Source organism: Coffea eugenioides, chromosome 2 (genome assembly GCF_003713205.1).
Source record: "Coffea eugenioides isolate CCC68of chromosome 2, Ceug_1.0, whole genome shotgun sequence".
Taxonomy (NCBI): domain Eukaryota; kingdom Viridiplantae; phylum Streptophyta; class Magnoliopsida; order Gentianales; family Rubiaceae; genus Coffea; species Coffea eugenioides.
This window is the reverse complement of record NC_040036.1, coordinates 26,238,373-26,259,413: the sequence shown is the minus strand read 5'-3', so window position 1 is coordinate 26,259,413 and position 21,041 is coordinate 26,238,373. Positions and strand designations below refer to the sequence as shown.

The 21,041-nt window shown below is 33.4% G+C and overlaps 2 protein-coding genes across 5 annotated transcripts; both read left to right on the top strand.

The window, feature by feature from the left end:
* Nucleotides 1-432: 432 nt before the first annotated feature.
* On the top strand, nucleotides 433-11,662 carry LOC113760569 (2-oxoglutarate-dependent dioxygenase AOP3-like). 4 transcript variants are annotated; one of them, XM_027303202.1, is made up of 3 exons: nucleotides 433-936; nucleotides 10,713-11,034; nucleotides 11,303-11,662. In XM_027303202.1, the coding sequence occupies exons 1-3, from the start codon at nucleotides 572-574 to the stop codon at nucleotides 11,540-11,542; spliced, it is 927 nt and encodes a 308-aa protein (XP_027159003.1). In that variant the 5' UTR covers nucleotides 433-571; the 3' UTR covers nucleotides 11,543-11,662. The 4 variants fall into 4 exon arrangements, 3 of the variants coding, with proteins under 3 accessions (XP_027159003.1, XP_027159002.1, XP_027159001.1); XM_027303201.1 differs by lacking the exons at nucleotides 10,713-11,034; nucleotides 11,303-11,662 and adding exons at nucleotides 1,053-1,374; nucleotides 1,658-2,127 and having other exon boundaries at nucleotides 435-936; XR_003467074.1 differs by lacking the exons at nucleotides 10,713-11,034; nucleotides 11,303-11,662 and adding exons at nucleotides 1,182-1,374; nucleotides 1,658-2,127 and having other exon boundaries at nucleotides 852-936.
* A 7,569-nt stretch (nucleotides 11,663-19,231) lies between these two features.
* On the top strand, nucleotides 19,232-21,041 carry LOC113760570 (probable 2-oxoglutarate-dependent dioxygenase AOP1.2). The gene is made up of 3 exons (XM_027303203.1): nucleotides 19,232-19,740; nucleotides 19,860-20,182; nucleotides 20,476-21,041. The coding sequence occupies exons 1-2, from the start codon at nucleotides 19,367-19,369 to the stop codon at nucleotides 20,050-20,052; spliced, it is 567 nt and encodes a 188-aa protein (XP_027159004.1). The 5' UTR covers nucleotides 19,232-19,366; the 3' UTR covers nucleotides 20,053-20,182; nucleotides 20,476-21,041.

Below are 21,041 nucleotides of genomic sequence, written 5' to 3'. Positions count from 1 at the left end.
GACCCTTTCACTTCACCGGTTCAATTAACGGTCCGGTTTTTAAAACATTGGTTATACCTCGAGGACATATATTGGAGTTAACCTCAAGGGATGTAAATGTCTTTTTGATATTTTTATTAAAAAATATTTAACTATTGGTTTTGGAGATAAAGTAAGAAAAATATAACATTAGGGGGTAAAGTGCAAAATTGGTTAAACCTTAAGCGGAGTTTTTCTAGTTAATCCAAAAAAAAATATGGTATTTGGAGGTTGACAGTTGACACAACGGATAAGACATTTTTTCCCATTTCAATCTCAGTTAGGAATAGTTCAGCACAAATTATTTAAACTGACCAATTACTTCCTCCAACTAGAAAATACAATATTTCATCATTGATACAAATGTTAATCATTAAGCAAGATTAATATCCTTGAAAGCTCTCAAAATATCTACTTATTTTATTGGCTGCCGACTGTTTTATCTTCTTTCTTGGTTCTTTAAATACCAGCGCTGGCTGGCCCTCATTGTTAATTGGTCAAACTAAATTGAGCTACGGGGAAGTGCGTATAAGGAAAGAGGCTGCATAAAACCATGGATTCCGTGTCAAATATCAGGCTTCCGGTCATAAATTTAACGGAGGAAATCCTACGATCTGGAAAAGATTCTTGGACTGAAGCGCGAAACACAGTCACACGGGCATTTGAAGAGTATGGCTGTTTCATGGCTGTTCATGATAAGTATCCTTCAGATGTTAGTGATTCCATATTCTCTGAGCTGCAAGATTTGTTTGACCTCCCGTTGGAGATTAAAGTCCAAAACACTTCTCAAACTCCCTTCTTTGGTTATTATGCGAAGCTGCCCCTCAAAGAAAGCACGAGCATTGAAGATGCAACAAATCTTGAAGCAGTCCAGAAGTTCACAAATCAGATGTGGCCCTCCAAAAATAACCATATCTGGTAAACCTGTTTCCATTAATATGCAATTCTTCTTATAGTTTATTGCTACTATTCATTATTCATATCCGAAGTGCTTACCTTTTTTTTTTTTTTGAATATCCTGTTTCCATGACTAGTGAACTGTTGCATTGCTATGCAAATCAAGTAGCAGAATTAGATAAAATGGTGAGCAAATTGGTGTTTGAAAGTTACGGTGTGGAGAAGTACCACGAATCTCATGTGGGATCAGTGACTTATTTTCTTAGATTCACAAAGTACAGAGTACCCGAACAGAATGAGACGAATCTCGATGCTACTCCTCATACTGACAAGAACTTCATAACCATACTTCAACAGAATGAAGTTAATGGTTTAGAAGTTCAGTTGAAGAATGGAAGCTGGATTCCTGTTGATTTTCCTCCTTCCTCCGTAGTAATCATGGCTGGAGATGCATTCTCGGTGAGATATTTTCTTTTTTGTCATTAAATCTGCAAGCCTGAATCATGTTAAGCTTAGTTACAGCATTGCAATCTGGTTCAATTAGAAAACTTGATTCAATAATGGCTTCGCCATACATTATCTAAGTTGGATGTGTTATGGTCAAATTATAGCGAGAAGGAAAAAGGCCTCACAGATGTTTCTACCTAAATCATCTAGAATGTGGGCATGGCATTCGTGCCATTAACTTTCGGTATTTTTTGTGGATATTAATACATTGATTGTATACATTTTTGAAATGCAGGCGTGGAGCAACGGCAGAGTGCATCCCCCATTTCATAGAGTAACTATGAAGGGAAAAGGAAGAGGAAGGTATTCGATTGCACAATTTTCCTATTGCAAGAAATTGGTAGAGGCACCAACAGAGCTGGTTGACGATGAACACCCCTTATTATATAAGCCATTCGACAATTTTGGTTTTCTACGATTCACAAGCACAGATGAGGCTTGGAAAGCTCAAGATTCACTGAAGGCCTATTGTGGCGTCTAAAACACCATACGCATGGATTTTTAAAATTCTGACCTTGCAACTGGAAATCAATCCGGAACAAGACGAATGATGCAAACTATTGAACAAATGGATTGATTAACTTGTCTATTTAATTGAAGTCGTGCACCTTTTGTCCATTAACAATTTCTTCTGTTTTGTTTTTCCCCTGAGGAGCGGTGCATTTTCTATTTATTGAAAAAAAAAATTATGAATTGTGTTGGATAGTGAATTATCCATTAACACTGTTTTAATGAGATATATAAGACATAAAAATGTAGTTAAAAAATATGTTCACGATGCAATTAAACAAAGGCTCCGTTTAGCAAATGAGTTTTTTAGATGTTTATTTAAAACTTTATTGTAGTTTACTGTAAAAGTTGTAAAAAAATTTTTTAAAATGTGTAAATTTTAAAATATTTTAAAGTGTATAATTTAAAATTTTTGAAATTTTTTTTAAAGTTATTATAGTTAAAATTGTTAAAAAACTTGTAATAGATAAATTTGGCTAAAAATTTGCTTGTCAAATAGATCCAAAGTTTGGCAAATAATCTACCACCAATCAAAAGTATTTGGAGATTGACGCGACTGATGAGATATTTTTTCCCATTTCAATCTCAGTTGGAAATAGTTGGGCATAAATTATCTAGACTGACCAATTACTTCCTCCAACTAGAAAATACAACTCAATCATGAGATACATATGTAAATCACAGGACAAGATTAGTATCCTTCCAAAAAAAAAAAAAAGATTAGTATCCTTGTGGGCTCTCAAAATATCTACTTATCTGTGGCCTCAAGTAAAAAGCCAATTGTGACGAGACAATTGTCAAACTGCTGATAATGCACATTGCACCCTTATCTCATTGAAAAAGAAAAGAACGAGACCAGCCTGGTTCGAATTGATTTAGGGTTGGAAACGAATCGAATCGCTCGCAAGTGGAGTCAAGCTCAGCACGAGTTCGAACTCGAGTTTAAAATATTAAACTAGTTAACTCGCGAGTCGACTCACGAGTTCGAGTGTATATATATATATTTTTTATTTTAATAGTAAAATTATATATATCTTTTAATATTTTATTATTTATTAAAAAATATTATTTTATTTATTTTTTAAAAATAAAATAATTATTTTTATTTTTTCGAGCTCGAGCTCGAGTTTCAAAATTGTCAGCTCATCAAGTTTGAACTCGAGTTCGAGTTTAATAAAATTAGATCAAGGCTCGATTTGATTATGCCAAAATTCGACTCGACTCTGTTCGTTTACGCCCTGGAATTAACGTCTCACAAATCCACTATGGAAAAGACTTGGCAGCAGCCCCTTAAAGAACTTACCAGCACAGCGTCTAACTCGTTTAAAAAGAGCGAGTGAGGCCAACCTGACTCGAATTCTAAGATTGAGGGCATCTAAAACACGACGATTTTTAATGATCATAAGCCTGCGTGCCTTTTGTGCAATAATGATCCATGTCATTTCTCATCCATTCGAAATCGTTGAGTTGACATGTTTGTCGAGATGAATGAAAAGCTTTTGTCTTCTGTTCCGTCCATATATGTACTTCTCCCCTTTCGTGTCCACTTTTTCTAGGTTAATTTCTTCGTTTATTGCTAAAAAAAATAGTGCAAATATTGATCTGATAGAGGGAAGGTATTAAACTATGCTTGCCAGACTTAAGGCTACGAATTTTTGTTTTTAAATTGCTGGGCTGTCTGGCTGAGTCAGTCCAGCAATCACCTGGATTTAAAAAAATAATAATAATATTGGAGTTCACACATCAAATAATATATTAACTCTCACTTGACACTTAATTCACACACCAAATAAGTGGATTTCAAAAAAAAATTTAAAAGAAAATAAATGAAAGTCACTTTCTTCCGCTTTCCTTTTACTCCATCATTCTCTCTTACTCATTGTTTGGATGACTATGCAATATTTTAAATGTAAATTACAATAAATTAAATTTTGTTTATCTTTTATTTTTTATGATTATGATAAAGTGGGGTATGATTTATTTGCTTATTTTGAGTTACTTTTTATAATGATTGGTACAATTTAATAGTTTGCGCAAGGGTTGAGAAGATGTTGAAAAAAAAAATGTAAATCGGTTTTAAGCATATAAAGTTAAATTGGTGCAAATCTATTTCTTTTCAAATATTTTTTTATTTTTTAAATTTATATTTTTATGAAGTATAGCATTATGATATGGTAATACTACAAGAGATTATTTTTTAGGGGATGAATTTTTTGAAGTGAATAAAGTGATTTAGAAGTATTTTTATTTAACAAGTGAATGGGTAGTTTGGAGCTTTTAAAAATTTTGTTACACAAATAAAAAAAAGTAAGGAAGGTAAGTGATATTTTAAAATCTTAAGGGTGCCAGGTGATATTAAGAGAGATCTTGGAGGAGGTTTCTGATATAATACTAACCAATATAATTTTGCTCTCCTACAATGCTTTGCCTATCCATTCTGCCAAGGAACGTATTGATGCCGACCAACCATTTCCTGAAGAAAAGTTTGAATACCAGCCTGAACACCTGGTCATGACCGCTGACATTTTTTTTGGCCTTTTGATGATGGCAACCCCTCACTCAGCCAGCAGCCCAGCAATTTCAAAAAAAATAAAATAAAATAAAAAATTCATAAGCTGCCAGGGATAGTTTAATACCTTTTCCATGTCATATCAATATTTGCACGATTTTTTTTTAAAGAAGATGTTAGGGAGTAGCTTTCTCCAAGATTATTCTATGAAATAATTTATTGCAATGCACTATCTGTTTTCTACTGAGAAGTAATAAATAAATCAATTTTCATTCTGGCAAAAGAAGGAAATTCAATGTTCATTGGTAGGGTGCAAGATACTGATTACAGCCTGAACAGGGCCTAAATTACAAGCAAGGGCCTCACTTATACCGTCTTCCCTGCACAATTCAACCTATCTCTCCTTCTAAAATTTTGGACTCAAATTCTCATTTTACAATAAAAAAAATTATGATGAGTTACTTATACTTTGATATAGTTACGTAAGTGCATTGAAGGCATTAATCGAATTAAATTAAGCAAAAAATCTGAATGGCTCTCAAAATATATAGTTGATCAACTTTTAACCTCCAATTATTAAACACATACAATTATCCCCCAAACTTGTAAAATGGGTATTTTTTTTTACATTTTTGGCAAGAGATAATGTCAGAAACCTCTCCCAAGATTTGTGGTAATATCACTCGACACTCTTGAAATTTTAAAAATATCACTTAACTTTTATATCAATGAGATGGTACTATTAATCACTATCATACAATACAAAATTAATAAACTGTCTTCACTACTTTAACAATATTTAGGCAAAACATTATAGAAGAGAAAATTTTTAGGCAAGACATGTAAATCTTATATTATAGCCAACTTAGTAAAAAATTCAATATAAGACAATACAAAAGGGTAGAATTGGGAGAAAAATATATCTCTCTCGCTAACTGATTATTTTAATAATTTTTTAATAATACGAGGGCGAGATTATTACAAAGGCATAGTTTTATGGAAGGTTAGTGATATTTTTGAAATTTTAGAGATCCTAAATGATATTAAAGTAAACTTCAAGAGAGGTTTCTGAAATTATCTCTAGTCAAAAGGGTAAGGATATACCATTTTACAAGTTTGAGGGTGCAAAGGGATGTACTTAATAGTTGGAGGGTTAAAAGTTGACCAACTTAATATTTGAAGACCATCCAAATTTTTTACCCAATTAAATTATACTTACAAATCACATAGATATGGATTTATAATCCTCAAACTTTTAACTCCTTGTATTAATAAAATAATTTATATTTTTATAAAATAAAATAAAAATTTAGTTGATTAAATGAATCTTTCTTTGAATCGTAAGTACATTCAACAGATTAATAAATTTATTAATTTATTGGTTAATTAATACCTCTTTAAATTAATAAAATTTTCATGGTCCCAAAATTATTAATTTATAAAAGTTTTACTTTACATCTAAATCCGCTAGTGCTGGTGCTCGTATTTTAAATTTATAACTTATCATCAGTTTTGAATTATATATTACAGAATACAAAAGTATGTTGAAGTAAATGCTAAAAATCATATTTTTTTCTATCTTAAATGCAATATTTTAGTTTGAAGACATACATTTTAATAATTTAAAGAGAAAATGAAACACATTTAGGATCTGTTAGCTTAATTATATCGAGAGAGAGAGAGAGAGATAAAAAAAATCAAGAATCGCGTTCAAAACAAAAAAAAAATATTTGTTGTGCCACAATTTTTTTTCCCTTTATAGTAAGTATTGAAAGAGAGGATAGAATTTCCAAAAAGAGCATTTTTGGGTCAATACGAGTGAAAGGCAACCTACAGTCTACACCGATATGCAGATTTTTGCAGATGTTACCATCCATCGTACCTGTTCTCCAGAGGTTTGCAAGCTGATGCTGCAAGAGTAGCTAATGGAGGTTGATACCTTATTGGTGATTTATGGTTTGCAATTCTTCTAGTGGCATTTTAATGGACATGAAGTTCTAGTTTTTGTTGTTTATTGTATTATTTTGGTTCAACTACAGAAATAGATGGAGCAGGGCCCCTTGTAGAATACTAACGAAGAGTTGCCTCTGGTGAACTTGTGGATGGAGATATTTGCTAGGTTGGTTAACGGAATTACCACTCTATGATTTAATTCCTTTGAAGGTAATAGAGTGCATAATGATTAGTAGTTTTAACACAAGGCAAGGATTTTAAGAATAGTAATCCTATCGCTTGTACTCTTGTTAAGTTTGTTGCATCTACACTTGTTGAGCTACTCTCCTTTCAAAAGATTTTTTCTGGTTAGCTTGTAACAATAATGGCAAACTAGAAATGATATCTTAGCTTGCTGGTATCATGTGTAAATGTGCTGGATTTTTCAGACGTACTGGCTACAGATAATTTTAACAGTTAAATAGGTGTTAGGTAAAAATTTTGCTATACATAGTTTGGCGCTTTGAGAGAACTTCAGAGACTCTACGACCAGCTGGTTGAAAATGCTGATGCTTGCCAGCTTGATCGATATGCGGCATATGAGAAACAGGAAGGTATAGTTTATTGAACTCTCTACCATCTGTCTGTCATGAGTAATACTTGTAGCTTTGTCCTTTCATATAGTTTGGGGATAATTTCAAAAACATCCCTAGAGATTTTTAACAGTCTCACTCCCTTCTCCTGAGATTTCAAAAAAATTAGAGACCTCCCCTGATAGAATATTAGGTCCCAATTTTTACATCATCATGGGTGAAATAACTCAGATACCTGCATAACTTAGTAGATATTTCGCAATTATCTGGACAAATTTATTTAAGTTAATTATAAATATGATTAATGTAATTAACAATAATTTAAAAGTACGATCTGGATCTATTCTTCCCTTTGTATTGCTCAAATGTCTTCCTTTTCTTGGGTTGCTCACCTCTTGCTCTTCGGAACCTTCATACTATTAAAAAAAATCTATAATTTGCTCATCAAAAGTATAGCTTGTGTGGATTCTGTTCACTCTCGAAAATTTTAATTCTTGCTTTGCAATTATATCGGCAATATCTGTTTCTAATTGTAAATGATATAGGTGAATTCCAAAATTTACCTCTATTGCTTGAACTGGCTATTTATGTATGTGTTTGTTACTGCTGCAATTGCTTACTTCATTTGCTGCTATTACTTTTAGCTCATCCAATACCAAGCACTTTAATTGCATAAAGGCTTATACAAAGTCCCATCTTGCTGCTTCATTTTTGCTCTTATAAATAGTTTGCTGAAATGGCCTGTGTACTGTTCATATGAAATTATCTCACTAATGCAAGATTTGAGGGCATTTGTGATATCAGGTTGTTTTCTCTCTTCAACTCCCAATTTTTTATTGTTTCTTCTTTTGAATTGGATTGGATTTGATACTACCTAATTACTTTTAGGGGAAGTCTTTGATATATTGAAAACTTTAGGGGAGGACGGTGAGATTATTAGAAATCTCAAGGGAGGTTTTTGAAATTATCCCTATAGTTTGTTACAAAAGATTTTCAAGCCAAGTTCTCATATAATTTATTCTTCAAGTTGCTTTAAGCATTTTATGGATCTTTGGTCCATTTCAGGAGTAGGTGGTGGTGGTAGCCAGCTTTTTCTTCCAGATTCCTGACCGTGACATTTTTTTTTAACCTTTAGCCCAAAAAAAAAAAATTTCCATTGCAGGCATAGTTCAATACAACTTTCATGTCAGATCAATATTTTTGTGATTTTTTTTCGGCAATAAACAATGGAATTAGCCGTTATATCCAAGAATTACTAGAAGGCCTTGTCTGTCTTGGAATAGGTTAATCTTTTCTCCTCAAAATATTTTAGCATCCACGAGGATCATTAGTAGATAAGAAGTGAACGGGTTTTACCTATTAAGTGTGTCTAGGAAGACATGAAAAAGCATTAGTTATCTTTAATCCTAAGTTAATTACTTCCACTTCTTTGTTAAAGTTCTGACTATGCAACTGGAAATCAATTCGGAACAAGGTGGATTGATTAACTTTTTTATGGGTAAAAAACCGTTGTGGCCCTCGAATTTTTTATTTTGCGCACTTTTAATCCTCCAACTAATAAGTGTGTAAATATAGTTCTCCAATTAATAAAAATGTGTAGTCATAGTCCTTCCGTCTAATTTGGTTGTTAAGATGGACGAGATGATACAAAAATGATACAAAAAATAAAGGGATAATTTCAGAAACCTCCCTTGAGATTTTTAACAATTTCATTTAGCTCCCTTAAGGTTTTAAAAATTACACTTACCTCCCTTATCATTTAAAATGATAATACTACCCTTAAATGTTTTAATAAAATTTCCTTGTTTGATATGTGTATACTTAGAATGACTTTTAAAATTATTTTTTCATTCTTTTTCCTTCTTATTCCTTTTTTTAAAAAAAATTTTTTGCCAATAAAACTGTAGAACTACCACTATCACCTCTAGTTTCTATTGTAACCGAATGTCCAACTAGTGATCTTTTTGACGAGTTAACTTTATATGCAATCCAATGTATTTGCTGATCTTTGTTTTCTATTTTTTGGTATTAAAATTAACAATAAATGAAAAGAAAATGGTCCAAAATTACTATTAAATTATGATAATCCAACTACTCGAAAAATTCATAAACTCTAAATGAATTATTTCAATATTTTTTTCTATCTTATAAATTTAAATCCATAATAAAATACCATCAAAAGTATCCTATCATAGTGATAAAATTATTATTATAGTTGTTTATCAAATAGTAGGTATGGACTTGAAAAATTTGGGACATTTTTCTTATAATTATACTAGATAATCTTATAATTATATAGGGAAGTAAATTAAAACTCATTTCACAAGGGTATTTTTGGATATTCATTTAAAAATTTGAACAAGTCAATATTATTTTAAGGCTTTGTTACTAAAACAATCAAATCAAGGGAAGTAAGTGTAATTTTTCAAATCTCATGAGAGCTCAATGAAATTGTTAGAAACCTCTAGGGAGCTTTTTGTAATTATCCCAAAAATAAATGTCATGTGAACAATCCCTGATGCGTTTCCCATCCATCTTAGCGGCCAAATTGGACAGAAGAACTACAACTACACATTTTTATTAATTGGAGAACTATATTTACGCACTTATTAGTTGGAGGACTAAAAGTACGCAAAGTTGAAAGTTTGAGAACTACCGCGAGTTTTTGCCCCTTTTTTATTTAATTGAAGTCGTGCATGTTTTGTCCATGAACAATTTCTTTTGTACATCAAGGCATTTGCTTTCAGCAAAGCTCAGATGAGCATGTGCATTTTCTATTTATTGAAAAAAAAAGAATTGTGTTTGGATAATTTTGTTGAAAAAAATTGTAGCATTGTTTTGATGTTATATATATATAAAATAAAAATACAGTTAGAAAATATGTTAATGATGCAAATAAATAAAATTTGTCAGATAATCTACCACTAATCAAAAGTATTTGGAGGTTGACGCAGCAACTGATGAATTATTTTTTTCCATTTCAATCTCCGTTTTAAATGGTTAAGCATAAATTATCTAAACTGACCAATTACGTCCTCTAACTAGAAAATACAATTTAATCACGTGATACAGATGTTAATCACTGAGCAAGATTAGTATCCTTGTGGGCTCCCCAACACGTAAGCATGAATTGTTTAACCCAACACGTAATCTGAATTGTTTAACCTCTTGGCTCTTCAAATACCAGCACTGGCTAGCCCTTATTGCTACGGGGAAGTGCGTGTTAGGAAAGAGGCTGCATAAAACCATGGATTCCGCTTCAAATATCAGGCTTCCGGTCATAAATTTGACGGAGGAAATCCTAAGATCTGGAAAAGATTCTTGGACTGAGGCGCGAAACAGAGTCACACGGGCATTTGAAGAGTATGGCTGTTTCATAGCTGTTCATGATAAGTATCCTTCAGAGGTTAGTGATTCCATATTCTCTGAGCTGCAAGATTTGTTTGACCTCCCGTTGGAGATTAAAGTCCAAAACACTTCTCAAATTCCCCTCTTTGGTTATTTTGGGGCAAGTTGGGACTTGCCCCTCTACGAAACCACAAGCATTGAAGATGCAACAAATCTTGAAGCAGTCCAGAAGTTCACAAATCAGATGTGGCCCTCCAAAAATAACCATTTCTGGTAAACTTGTTTCCATTAATATGTAATTCTTCTTATCGTTTATTGCTATTATGCATTATTCATATCCGAAATGCTTACCTTTTTTTTTGGTTTTTTTCCTTTGAATATCCTGTTTCCATGACTAGTGAACTGTTACACTGCTATGCAAATCAAGCAGCAGAATTAGATAAAATGGTGAGCAAATTGGTGTTTGAAAGTTATGGAGTGGAGAAGTACCACGAATCTCATGTGGGATCAGTGACTTACATTGTTAGATTCACAAAGTACAGAGTACCCGAACAGAATGAGACGAATGTCGGTGTTCTTCCTCATACTGACAAGAACTTCATAACCATACTTCATCAGAATGATGCCAGGGGTTTAGAAATTCAGTTGAAGAATGGAAGCTGGATTCCTGTTGATTTTCCTCCTTCCTCCGTAGTAATCATGGCTGGAGATGCATTCTCGGTGAGATATTTTCTTTTTTTTGTCATTAAATCTGCAAGCCTGAATCATATTAAACTTAGTTAGAACATTGCAATCTGGTTCAATTAGAAAACTTGATTCAATAATGGCTTCGCCATACATTGTCTGAGTTGGATGTGTTATGGTCAAATTAAAACGAGAAGGAAAAAGGCCTCACAGATGTTTCCACCTAAATCATCTAGAATGTTGGCATGGCAACTTTCGGTATTTTTGTTGTAAATACTGAGTTCTCTAGCGGATATTAATGCAGGTGTGGAGCAACGGTAGAGTGCATTCCCCATTACATAGAGTAACTATGAAGGGAAAAGGAAGGTATTCGATTGCACAGTTTGCCTTTTGCAAGAAATTGGTAGAGACACCAACGGAGCTGGTTGACGATGAACACCCCTTATTATATAAGCCATTCGACAGTCTTGGTTTTCTCGGATTCATAAGCACAGATGAGGGTCGGAAAACTCAAAATCCACTAAAGGCCTATTGTGGCATCTAAAACACGATTTTTAATGATCACAAGACTGCACGCCTTTTGTGCAATAATGAGCGATGTCATTTCTCATCTATTCGAAATCGTTGTGTAGACATGTTTGTTGAGATGAATGAAAAGCTTTTGTCTTCTGTTCCGTTCGTATATATACTTCTCCCCTTCCGTGTCCACTTTTTCTAGGCTAATTTCTTCGTTAATTGCTAAAAAAAAAATCGTGCAAGTATTGATCTGACACAGTGAAGGTATTAAACTATATGTTTGCCGGACTTAAGGCTACGAATTTTTGTTTTTAAATTGCTGGGCTGTCTGGCTGAATCAGTCCGGCAACCACCTAGATTTAAAAAAAAAAAAAAACTGATGGCCCGGTAGCCATCATCAAAAGGAAAGGAAAAAACGTCAGTGGTCATGACAAAATTCTGCAAATATTATGGTAATCATGCTTTTTGACAAGATTCTGCAGATATTATAGCCACTGGTGCTTATCTTCTGGTGGTTCATTTCATGCATCTTTAATAAACTATTTGTCTCCGTCTACATCCTCGACCAGTTTGAATACTTAGTGTTGCCCAAAATTCTACACAAAAAAAAAAAAAAAAAATCAACGTAGTTGATATTGCTTCTTTACCAATTGGGATAATATTAGAAATCTCCCTTGAGGTTTTTCTTAGTATCATTTGACACCCTTAAAGTTTTTGAAATATCATTTAACTCCCTTAATAATTGTAAAAAGTTTATATTTACTCTCACTTGACACTTAATTCACACATCAAATAAGTGGAGTTCAAAAATTTTTAAAAAAAAGAAATGAAAGTCACTTTCTTCTCTTTCCTTTTTCTCCATCATTCTCTCTTACTCAGTGTTTGGATGACTATGCAATATTTTATATGTAAATTATAATAAATTAAATTTTGTTTATCTTTTTTTTATGATTATGATAAAGTGGGGTATGATTTATTTGCTTATTTTGAGTTACTTTTTATAATGATTGGTACAATTTAATAGTTTGCGCAAGGTTGAGAAGATGTTAAAAAAATAATGTAAATCGGTTTTAAGCATATAAAGTTAAATTGGTGCAAATCTATTTCTTTTCAAATATTGTTTTTATTTTTTAAATTTATATTTTTATGAAGTATAGCATTATGATGTGGTAATACTACAAGAGATTATTTTTTAGGTGATGATTTTTTTGAAGTGAATAAAGTGATTTAGAAGTATTTTTATGAGTGAATGGCCCAAAAGATCACTAAACTATTAAAAATGACACTCTTTGATCACCAAACTTTTTTTGTGGCCAAAAAGTTCATTAAACTCGCAAAAACTCTCCAGCGGAGCCATTTTACCGAATTTCAGCGGTTTCTCATCCCGTGGCAGGTGCAACATGGAATGGAGGAATATAGTCAAGGGGCAAAAATGTCTGAAAGGTTATTGGAATAGGTGAAGCCATAGATTGTCTCATTCCCAAACCACTTTTGAACCCATATATTAACTTCGTCTTCTCCGGCGGTAAAAATAGAGACTGTAATTTAAAATGAGAAACAGGGAATGATTAAAGGCGGTGGCAATAATTTAAGAGTATTATCGTTGAGCATGAAGAGAGGGGGATGGGGATGAGGACAGGAAGTGAATCAGTAAAATCTGCTGCTTTGAAATCAAATTGAGATTTCTCGTATTTTAAGAGCTTGACTGAAGCTATTGGAAGTGACTCAGGCTATACTCCAAAGTTGTCTGGGCTGGGTCCCTCAGCCCAATAGTTCGCTAGGGCGGTGCTCAGATCAACACAAATAAAAGAAGAAAACCCGTATGCCGTGTAACTGGCTCGCTGACTAGCAGAAGGCTTTATTCCTTTTCTTTTCTCGAAGAATGGGATAGCACAGCACTCCCTTCAACGGCTGCCCTCGGCAACCCACTGGTGACGGATGGGAGCACACGGCTGCGGAAATACAAAAAAAAAGTATCATTCTGTTCTTTTCTTTTTCTGTAAAAGAAAAAAAACATTTTTCTAGGTAAACATTTTTTTTTTTTTGGCTGGGTGTAGTCATTGGAACTGCCAAGACTCTTTCCAACTCAGCTAGGTGGCTGGCGAAGGAAATCGAAGACTGAGCAAATAATGGGTATGGCTCGAGAGACCAAATTGAGAAAGCAGTGATGAAACCTATGGGCTCAAAGGGTCATCGTCGTCGGAGTTGGATGTTGGGTCGGGGTTAGTGGTGGGGCGGATAGGGATAGTAGGGAGGTCAGAAGTGACGAGACAGAGAGGAGAGTGAATCTCGGTCACAACCAGTAAACTTCTACGCTGGGTCAAATTGAAAAGTGAAGTGTTCCCAGCTAGTAAACTTCACCGGAGAAGATGAAGTGAATGTCGATCGATTGGTCAACTTTGGGAATGAAACAATCTGTGAGTTCACTTGCCCCAATAATCTTTTGGACATTTTTGCCCATATCAGAATATTTATTCAACTCAAGACCCTTGTAACCGGATGATTCACCGCTAAAATTCGGTAAAATGACTTCGCTGGTGCGTTTACGTGAGTTTAGTGACTTTTTTGGCTACAAAAAAAGTTTGATGACCAAAGGGTGCCATTTTAAATAGTTAAGTGACCATTTCGACCATTCACTCTATTTTTATTCAACAAGTGAATGGGTAGTTTGGAGCTTTAAAAAATTTTATTACACAAATAAAAAAAAGTAAGAGAGGTAAGTGATATTTTAAAACCTTAAGGGTGTCAAGTAATATTACGAGAAATCTTAAAGGAGGTTTCTGATATAATACTAACCAATTATAATTCTGCTCTCCTTCAATGCTTTGCCTAACCATTCTGCCAAGGAACGTATTGATGCCGAACAACCATTTCTTGAGGAAAAGTCTGAATACCAGCCTGAACACCTGGTCATGACCGCTGACATTTTTTTTTTCCCTTTTGATGATGGCAACCCCTGACTCAGCCCAGCAGCCCAGCAATTTCAAAAAAAAAAAATTCATTAAGCCCGGCAAGCATAGTTTAATATCTTTTTCATGTCAAATCAATACTTGCACAATTTTTTTTTAGAAGATGTTAGGGAGTAGCTTTCTCCAAGATTATTCTATGAAATAATTTATTGTAATGCACTATCTATTTTCTACCGAGAAGTAATAAATAAATCAATTTTCATTCTGGCAAAAGAAAGAAATTCAATGTTCATTGGTAGGGTGCAAGAAACTGATTACAGCCTGAACAGGGCCTAAATTACAAGCAAGGGCCTCACTTATACCGTCTTCCCTGCACAATTCAACCTATCTCTTCTTCTAAAAATTTTGGACTCAAATTCTCATTTTACAATAAAAAAATTATGATGAGTTACTTATACTTTGATAGAGTTACGTAAGTGCATTGAAGGCATTAATCGAATTAAATTAAGGAAAAAATCTGAATGACTCTCAAAATATATAGTTGATCAACTTTTAACCTCCAATTATTAAGTACATACAATTATCCCCCAATTTGTAAAATGGGTTTATTTTTTACACTTTTGGCTAGAGATAATGTCAGAAACCTCTCCCAAGGTTTGTGGTAATATCACTCGACACTCTTGAAAGTTTAAAAATATCACTTATCTCCAATATCAGTGAGATGGTACTATTAATCACTATCATACAATACAAAATTAATAAACTGTCTTCACTACTTTAACAATATTTAGGCAAAACATTAGAGAAGAGAAAATTTTTAGGCAAAACATGTCAATCTTATATTATAGTCAACTTAGTAGAAAATTCACTATAAAGCAATACAAAAGGGTAGAATTGGGAGAAAAATATATCTCCCTCGATAACAGATTATTTTAAGAATTTTTTAATAATACGAGGATGAGATTATTACAAAGGTATAGTTTTATGGGAGGTTAGTGATAATTTTGAAACTTTAGAGATCCTAAATGATATTAACGTAAACTTCAAGAGAGGTTTCTAAAATTATCTCTAGCCAAAAGGGTGAGGATATTCCATTTTACAAGTTTGAGGGTGCAAAGCGATGTACTTAATAGTTGGAGTGTTAAAAGTTGACCAACTTAATATTTGAAGATCATCCAAATTTTTTACCCAATTAAATTATACTTACAAATCAAATAGATATGGATTTATAATCCTCAGACTTTTAACTCATTTTATTAATAAAATAATTTATATTTTTATAAAACATTTAGTTGATTAAATGAGTGTTTCTTTGAATTGTAAGTACATTCAACAGATTAATAAATTTATTAATTTATTGGTTAATTAATACCTCTTTAAATTAATAAAATTTGCATGGTTCCAAAATTATTAATTTATAAAAGTATTACTGTATATCTGAATCCGCTGGTGCTTGTATTTTAAATTTACAACTTATCATCAGTTTTGAATTATATATTACAGAGTACAAAAGTATGTTGAAGTGGATGCTAAAAATCTTATTTTTTTCTATCTTAAATGCAATATTTTAGTCTGAAGACATACATTTTATTAATTTAAAGAGAAAATGAAACACATTTAGGATCTATTTGCTTAATTATATGGAGAGAGAGAGAGAGAGAGAGAGAATCAAGAATCAAGAATCGCGTTCAAAACAAAAAACAAAATTGTTGTGCCACAATTTTTTTTCCCTCTATATTAATTATTGAAAGAGAGGATAGAATAATATGCATTTCTACTATTTATAAGAACATTATATTCGGCTAATTCTTTTGTTTATTGCTGAAAAAAATTCGAGAATATTAACCTGATATGAGAGTGGTATAGAACTATGCCTGCCAGGTTAGTAAGCTCAATAGGCAAGGCAATTTTTAATTTTTAATTTTTTTAAAATGTTGGGCTGCCGAGAGAATTTTTCTAAAAGGCTGCCGGGCTGTCAGCCAATGTTGGGCTGCCGGCTTAGGTTGGGAACTTTTCTAAAAGGCTACGGAATTACCACTCAATGATTTAATTCCTTTGAAGGTAATAGAGTGCATAATGATTAGTAGTTTTAAACACACAAGGCAAGGATTTTAAGAATAGTAATCCTATCGCTTGTACTCTTGTTAAGTTTGTTGCATCTACACCTGGTTGAGCTACTCTCCTTTCAAAAGATTTTTTTCTGGTTAGCTTGTAACAATATGGCAAACTAGAAATGATATCTTAGCTTGCTGATATCATGTGTAAATGTGCTGGATTTTTCAGACGTGCTAGCTACAGATAATTTTAACACTTAATAGATGTTAGGTAAAATTTTTGCTACTTGTATTTCTCTTTCGTGGCCTTGTTTGGATTGGAATTTTCTATCAGAAAATTTTTATATTTTTCGTAATCATATTTTTCAATCAACCTTTTACTTCACATACATCAAATAATTATAATACATTTTTTTATATAAAAAAATTTCTAAAAATAGCAATCCAAACAGCTGTAGCTGTAGCTGTAGCTTTCAAAAGTGAATAGGTTTTAAAAGAGAGAAATTTTGGATGATGTTTAAGCAAATCATTTCTATACTATGTGAGAAGTGTATGGTCAGAGTCATCTATGTTGTCTTTTAAAAGTTAAACACCTTCTGAAATGGATTTGTAGTTTGGCGCTTTGAGAGAACTTCAGAGACTCTACGACCAGCTGGTTGAAAATGCTGATGCTTGCCAGCTTGATTGATATGCGGCATATGAGAAACAGGAAGGTAAAGTTTATTGAACTCTCTACCATCCATCTATCTGTCATGAGTAGTACTTGTAGCTTCGTCCTTTCATATAGTTTGGGGATAATTTCAAAAACTTCCCTAGAGGTTTTTAATAGTCTCACTCCCTTCTCTTGAGGTTTTAAAAATATTAGAGGCCTCCCCTGGTAGAATATTGAATCCCAAATTTTACATCATCATTGGTGAAATGACTCAGGTACCCGCATAACTTAGTAGATATTTCGCAATTATCTGGACAAATTTACTTAAGTTAATTATAAATACGATTAATGTAATTAACAATAATTTAAAAGTGCAATCTGGATTTATTCTTCCCTTTGTATTGCTAAATGTTTTCCTTCTCTTTGGTCGCTCACCTCTTCCTCTTCAGAACCTTCATACTATTAAAAGAATCTATAATTTGCGCATCAAAAGTACAGCTTGTGTGGATTCTGTTCACTCTCGAAAATTTTAATTCTTGCTTTGCGATTATTTCGGCAATATCTGTTTCTAATTGTAAATGATGTAGGTGAATTCCAAAATTGACCTCTGTTGCTTGAACTAGCTATTTATGTGTGTGTTTGTTACTGTTGCAGTTGCTTACTTCATTTGCTGCAATTACTTTTAGCTCATCCAACACTAAGTACTTTAATTGCATAAAGGCTTATACATAGAGTGCTATCTTGCTGCTTCATTTTTGCTCTTGTAAATAGTTTGCTGAAATGGCTTGTGTACTGTTCAAATGAAATTATCTCACTAACGCAAGATTTGAGGGCATTTGTGGTATTAGGTTGTTTTCTCTCTTCAACTCCCAATTTTTTAATGTTTCTCCTTTTGAATTGGGTTGGATTTGATACTACCTATTTAGTTTTAGGGGAAGTCTTTGATATATTGAAAACTTTAGGGGAGGATAGTGAGATTATCAGAAATCTCAAGGGAGGTTCTTGAAATTATCCCTATAGTTTGTCACAAAAGATTTTCAAGCCAAGTTCTCATATAATTCGTTCTTCAAGTTGCTTTAAGCATTTTATGGATCTTTGGTCCATTTCAGGAGTAGATGGTGGTGGTAGCCAGCTTTTTCTTCCAGATTCCTGATCGTGACATTTTTTTTTCAACCTTTAGCATGGGATCGGTAGTCATCAGTTTTTTTAATTTCAGCTGTGCAGTCTGGCAGTTCAACTTTTAAAAAAAATAAAAATAAAATTCCATATCAGCAATAAACAATGGAATTAGCCATTATATCCAAGAATTACTAGAAGGCCTTATCTGTCTTGGAATAGGATAATCTTTTCTCCTCGGAATATATTAGCATCCACGAGGATCATTAGTAGATAACAAGTGAACGGGTTTTACCTATTAAGTGTGTCTAGGAAGACATGAAAAAACATTAGTCATCTTTAGTCCTAACTCAATTACTTCCACTTCTTTGTTAAAGTTCTGACCATGCAACTGGAAATCAATTCGGAACAAGGTGAATGATGCAAAATATTGAACATATGGATTGATTAACTTGTTTATTTAATTGAAACCGTGCATCTTTTGTCCATGAACAGTTTCTTTTTTCTTTTCCTTGAGGTGCAGTACATCAATGCATTTGCTTTCAGCAAAGATCAGATGAGCATGTGCATTTTCTATTTATTGAAAAAAAATATGAATTGTGTTTGGATAGTAAATTATTTAATTGTCTTGATGTTATATATATAAAATAAAAAGGTAATTAGAAATTTGTTAATGACGCAAATAAATAAAATTTGTCAGATAATCTTCCACTAATCATAAATATTTGGAGGTTGACGCAACCGCTGAAATATTTTTTTTCCATTTCAATCTCCGTTTTAAATAGTTAAGCATAAATTATCTAAACTGACCAATTACGTCCTCCATCTAGAAAATACAATTTAATTCATGTGGTACAGATGTTAATAACTGAGCAAGATTAGTATCCTTGTGGGCTCTCAAAATATCCACTGATTCGGTGGCCTTTTGTAAAGAGCCAATTGTGATGACACAATTTTCAAACCGCTAATTACTGTACATTCCACACCTACCTCCTTGAGAAAGAACAAACGAGACTGTGTACTTCTGTGTAATTGGAAAAGAACTTAGCGGTTCTCCCATCATCCCACGGGGAAATTGAACTACGGGGAAGTGCGTGTGAGGAAAGAGGCTGCATAAAACCATGGGTTCCGCTTCAAATACCAGGCTTCCGGTCATAAATTTGACGGAGGAAATCCTAAGATCTGGAAGAGATTCTTGGACTGAAGCGGGAAACACAATCACACGGGCATTTGAAGAGTATGGCTGTTTCATAGCTGTTCATGATAAGTATCCTTCAGAGGTTAGTGATTCCATATTCTCTGAGCTGCAAGATTTGTTTAACCTCCCGTTGGAGATTAAAGTCCAAAACACTTCTCAAACTCCCCTCTTTGGTTATTATGGGCCAAATCCCTACCTGCCCCTCTACGAAAGCACGAGCATTGAAGATGCAATAAATCTCGAAGCAGTCCAGAAGTTCACAAATCAGATGTGGCCCTCCAAAAATAACCATTTCTGGTAAACCTGTTTCCATTAATATGCAATTCTTCTTATCGTTTATTGCTACTATGCATTATTCATATCCGAAGTGCTTACATTTTTTTTCTTTTTTTTGAATATCCTGTTTCCATGACTAGTGAACTGTTGCACTGCTATGCAAATCAAGTAGCAGAATTAGATAAAATGGTGAGCAAATTGGTGTTTGAAAGTTATGATGTGGAGAAGTACCACGAATCTCATGTGGGATCAGTGACTTATATTGTTAGATTCACAAAGTACAGGGTACCCGAACAGAATGAAGACGAATGTCGGTGTTCTTCCTCATACTGACAAGAACTTCATAACCATACTTCAACAGAATGATGCCAGGGGTTTAGAAGTTCAGTTGAAGAATGGAAGCTGGATTCCTGTTGATTTTCCTCCTTCCTCCGTAGTAATCATGGCTGGAGACGCATTCTCGGTGAGATATTTTCTTTTTTTGTCATTAAATCTGCGAGCCTGAATCATATTAAACTTAGTTACAACATTGCAATCTGGCACAATTAGAAAACTGCATTCAATAATGGCTTCGCCATACATTATCTAAGTTGGATGTGTTATGGTCAATTTAAAACGAGAAGGAAAAAGGCCTCGCAGATGTTTCTTCCTAAATCATCTAGAATGTTGGCATGGCAACTTTCGGTATTTTTGTTGTAAATACTGACTTCTCTAGGGGATATTAATACATTGATTGTATATATTTATGAAACGCAGGTGTGGAGCAACGGTAGAGTGCATTCCCCATTTCATAGAGTAACTATGAAGGGAAAAGGAAGGTATTCGATTGCACAGTTTGCCTATTGCAAGAAATTGGTAGAGACACCAACAGAGCTGGTTGACGAGGAGCACCCCTTATTATATAAGCCATTCGACAATTTTGGTTTTCTACGATTCACAAGCACGGATGAGGGTCGGAAAGCTCAAAATCCACTGAAGGCCTATTGTGGCGTCTAAAACACCAGACGCATCGATTTTTAAAATTCTGACCATGCAACTGGAAATCAATCCGAACATGATGGATGGAATAAATGGATTGATTAACTTGTTTATTTACTAGAAGTCGTGCACCTTTTGGCCATTAACAATTTCTTCTGTTTTTTTTTTTTCCCTGAAGAGCGGTGCATCAGGGCATTTGCTTTCGGCAAAGCTCAGATGAGCATTTTGCATTTTCTATTTATTGAAAAAAAAAAATATGAATTGTGTTTGGATAGTAAATTATCCATTAATACTGTTTGTTTGAATGAGATGTATATGAAATAAAAATGTAGTTAGAAAATATG

Excerpts from the sequence above, each read along its gene's own strand:
- LOC113760569 (XM_027303200.1), top strand. The coding sequence starts at position 10,214 with ATGGATTCCGCTTCAAATATCAGGCTTCCGGTCATAAATTTGACGGAG. Across the intron at positions 10,588-10,712 it reads TCCAAAAATAACCATTTCTG|TGAACTGTTACACTGCTATG; the intron begins GTAAACTTGTTT and ends TTCCATGACTAG. Across the intron at positions 11,035-11,302 it reads TGGCTGGAGATGCATTCTCG|GTGTGGAGCAACGGTAGAGT; the intron begins GTGAGATATTTT and ends ATATTAATGCAG.
- LOC113760570 (XM_027303203.1), top strand. The coding sequence starts at position 19,367 with ATGGGTTCCGCTTCAAATACCAGGCTTCCGGTCATAAATTTGACGGAG. Across the intron at positions 19,741-19,859 it reads TCCAAAAATAACCATTTCTG|TGAACTGTTGCACTGCTATG; the intron begins GTAAACCTGTTT and ends TTCCATGACTAG.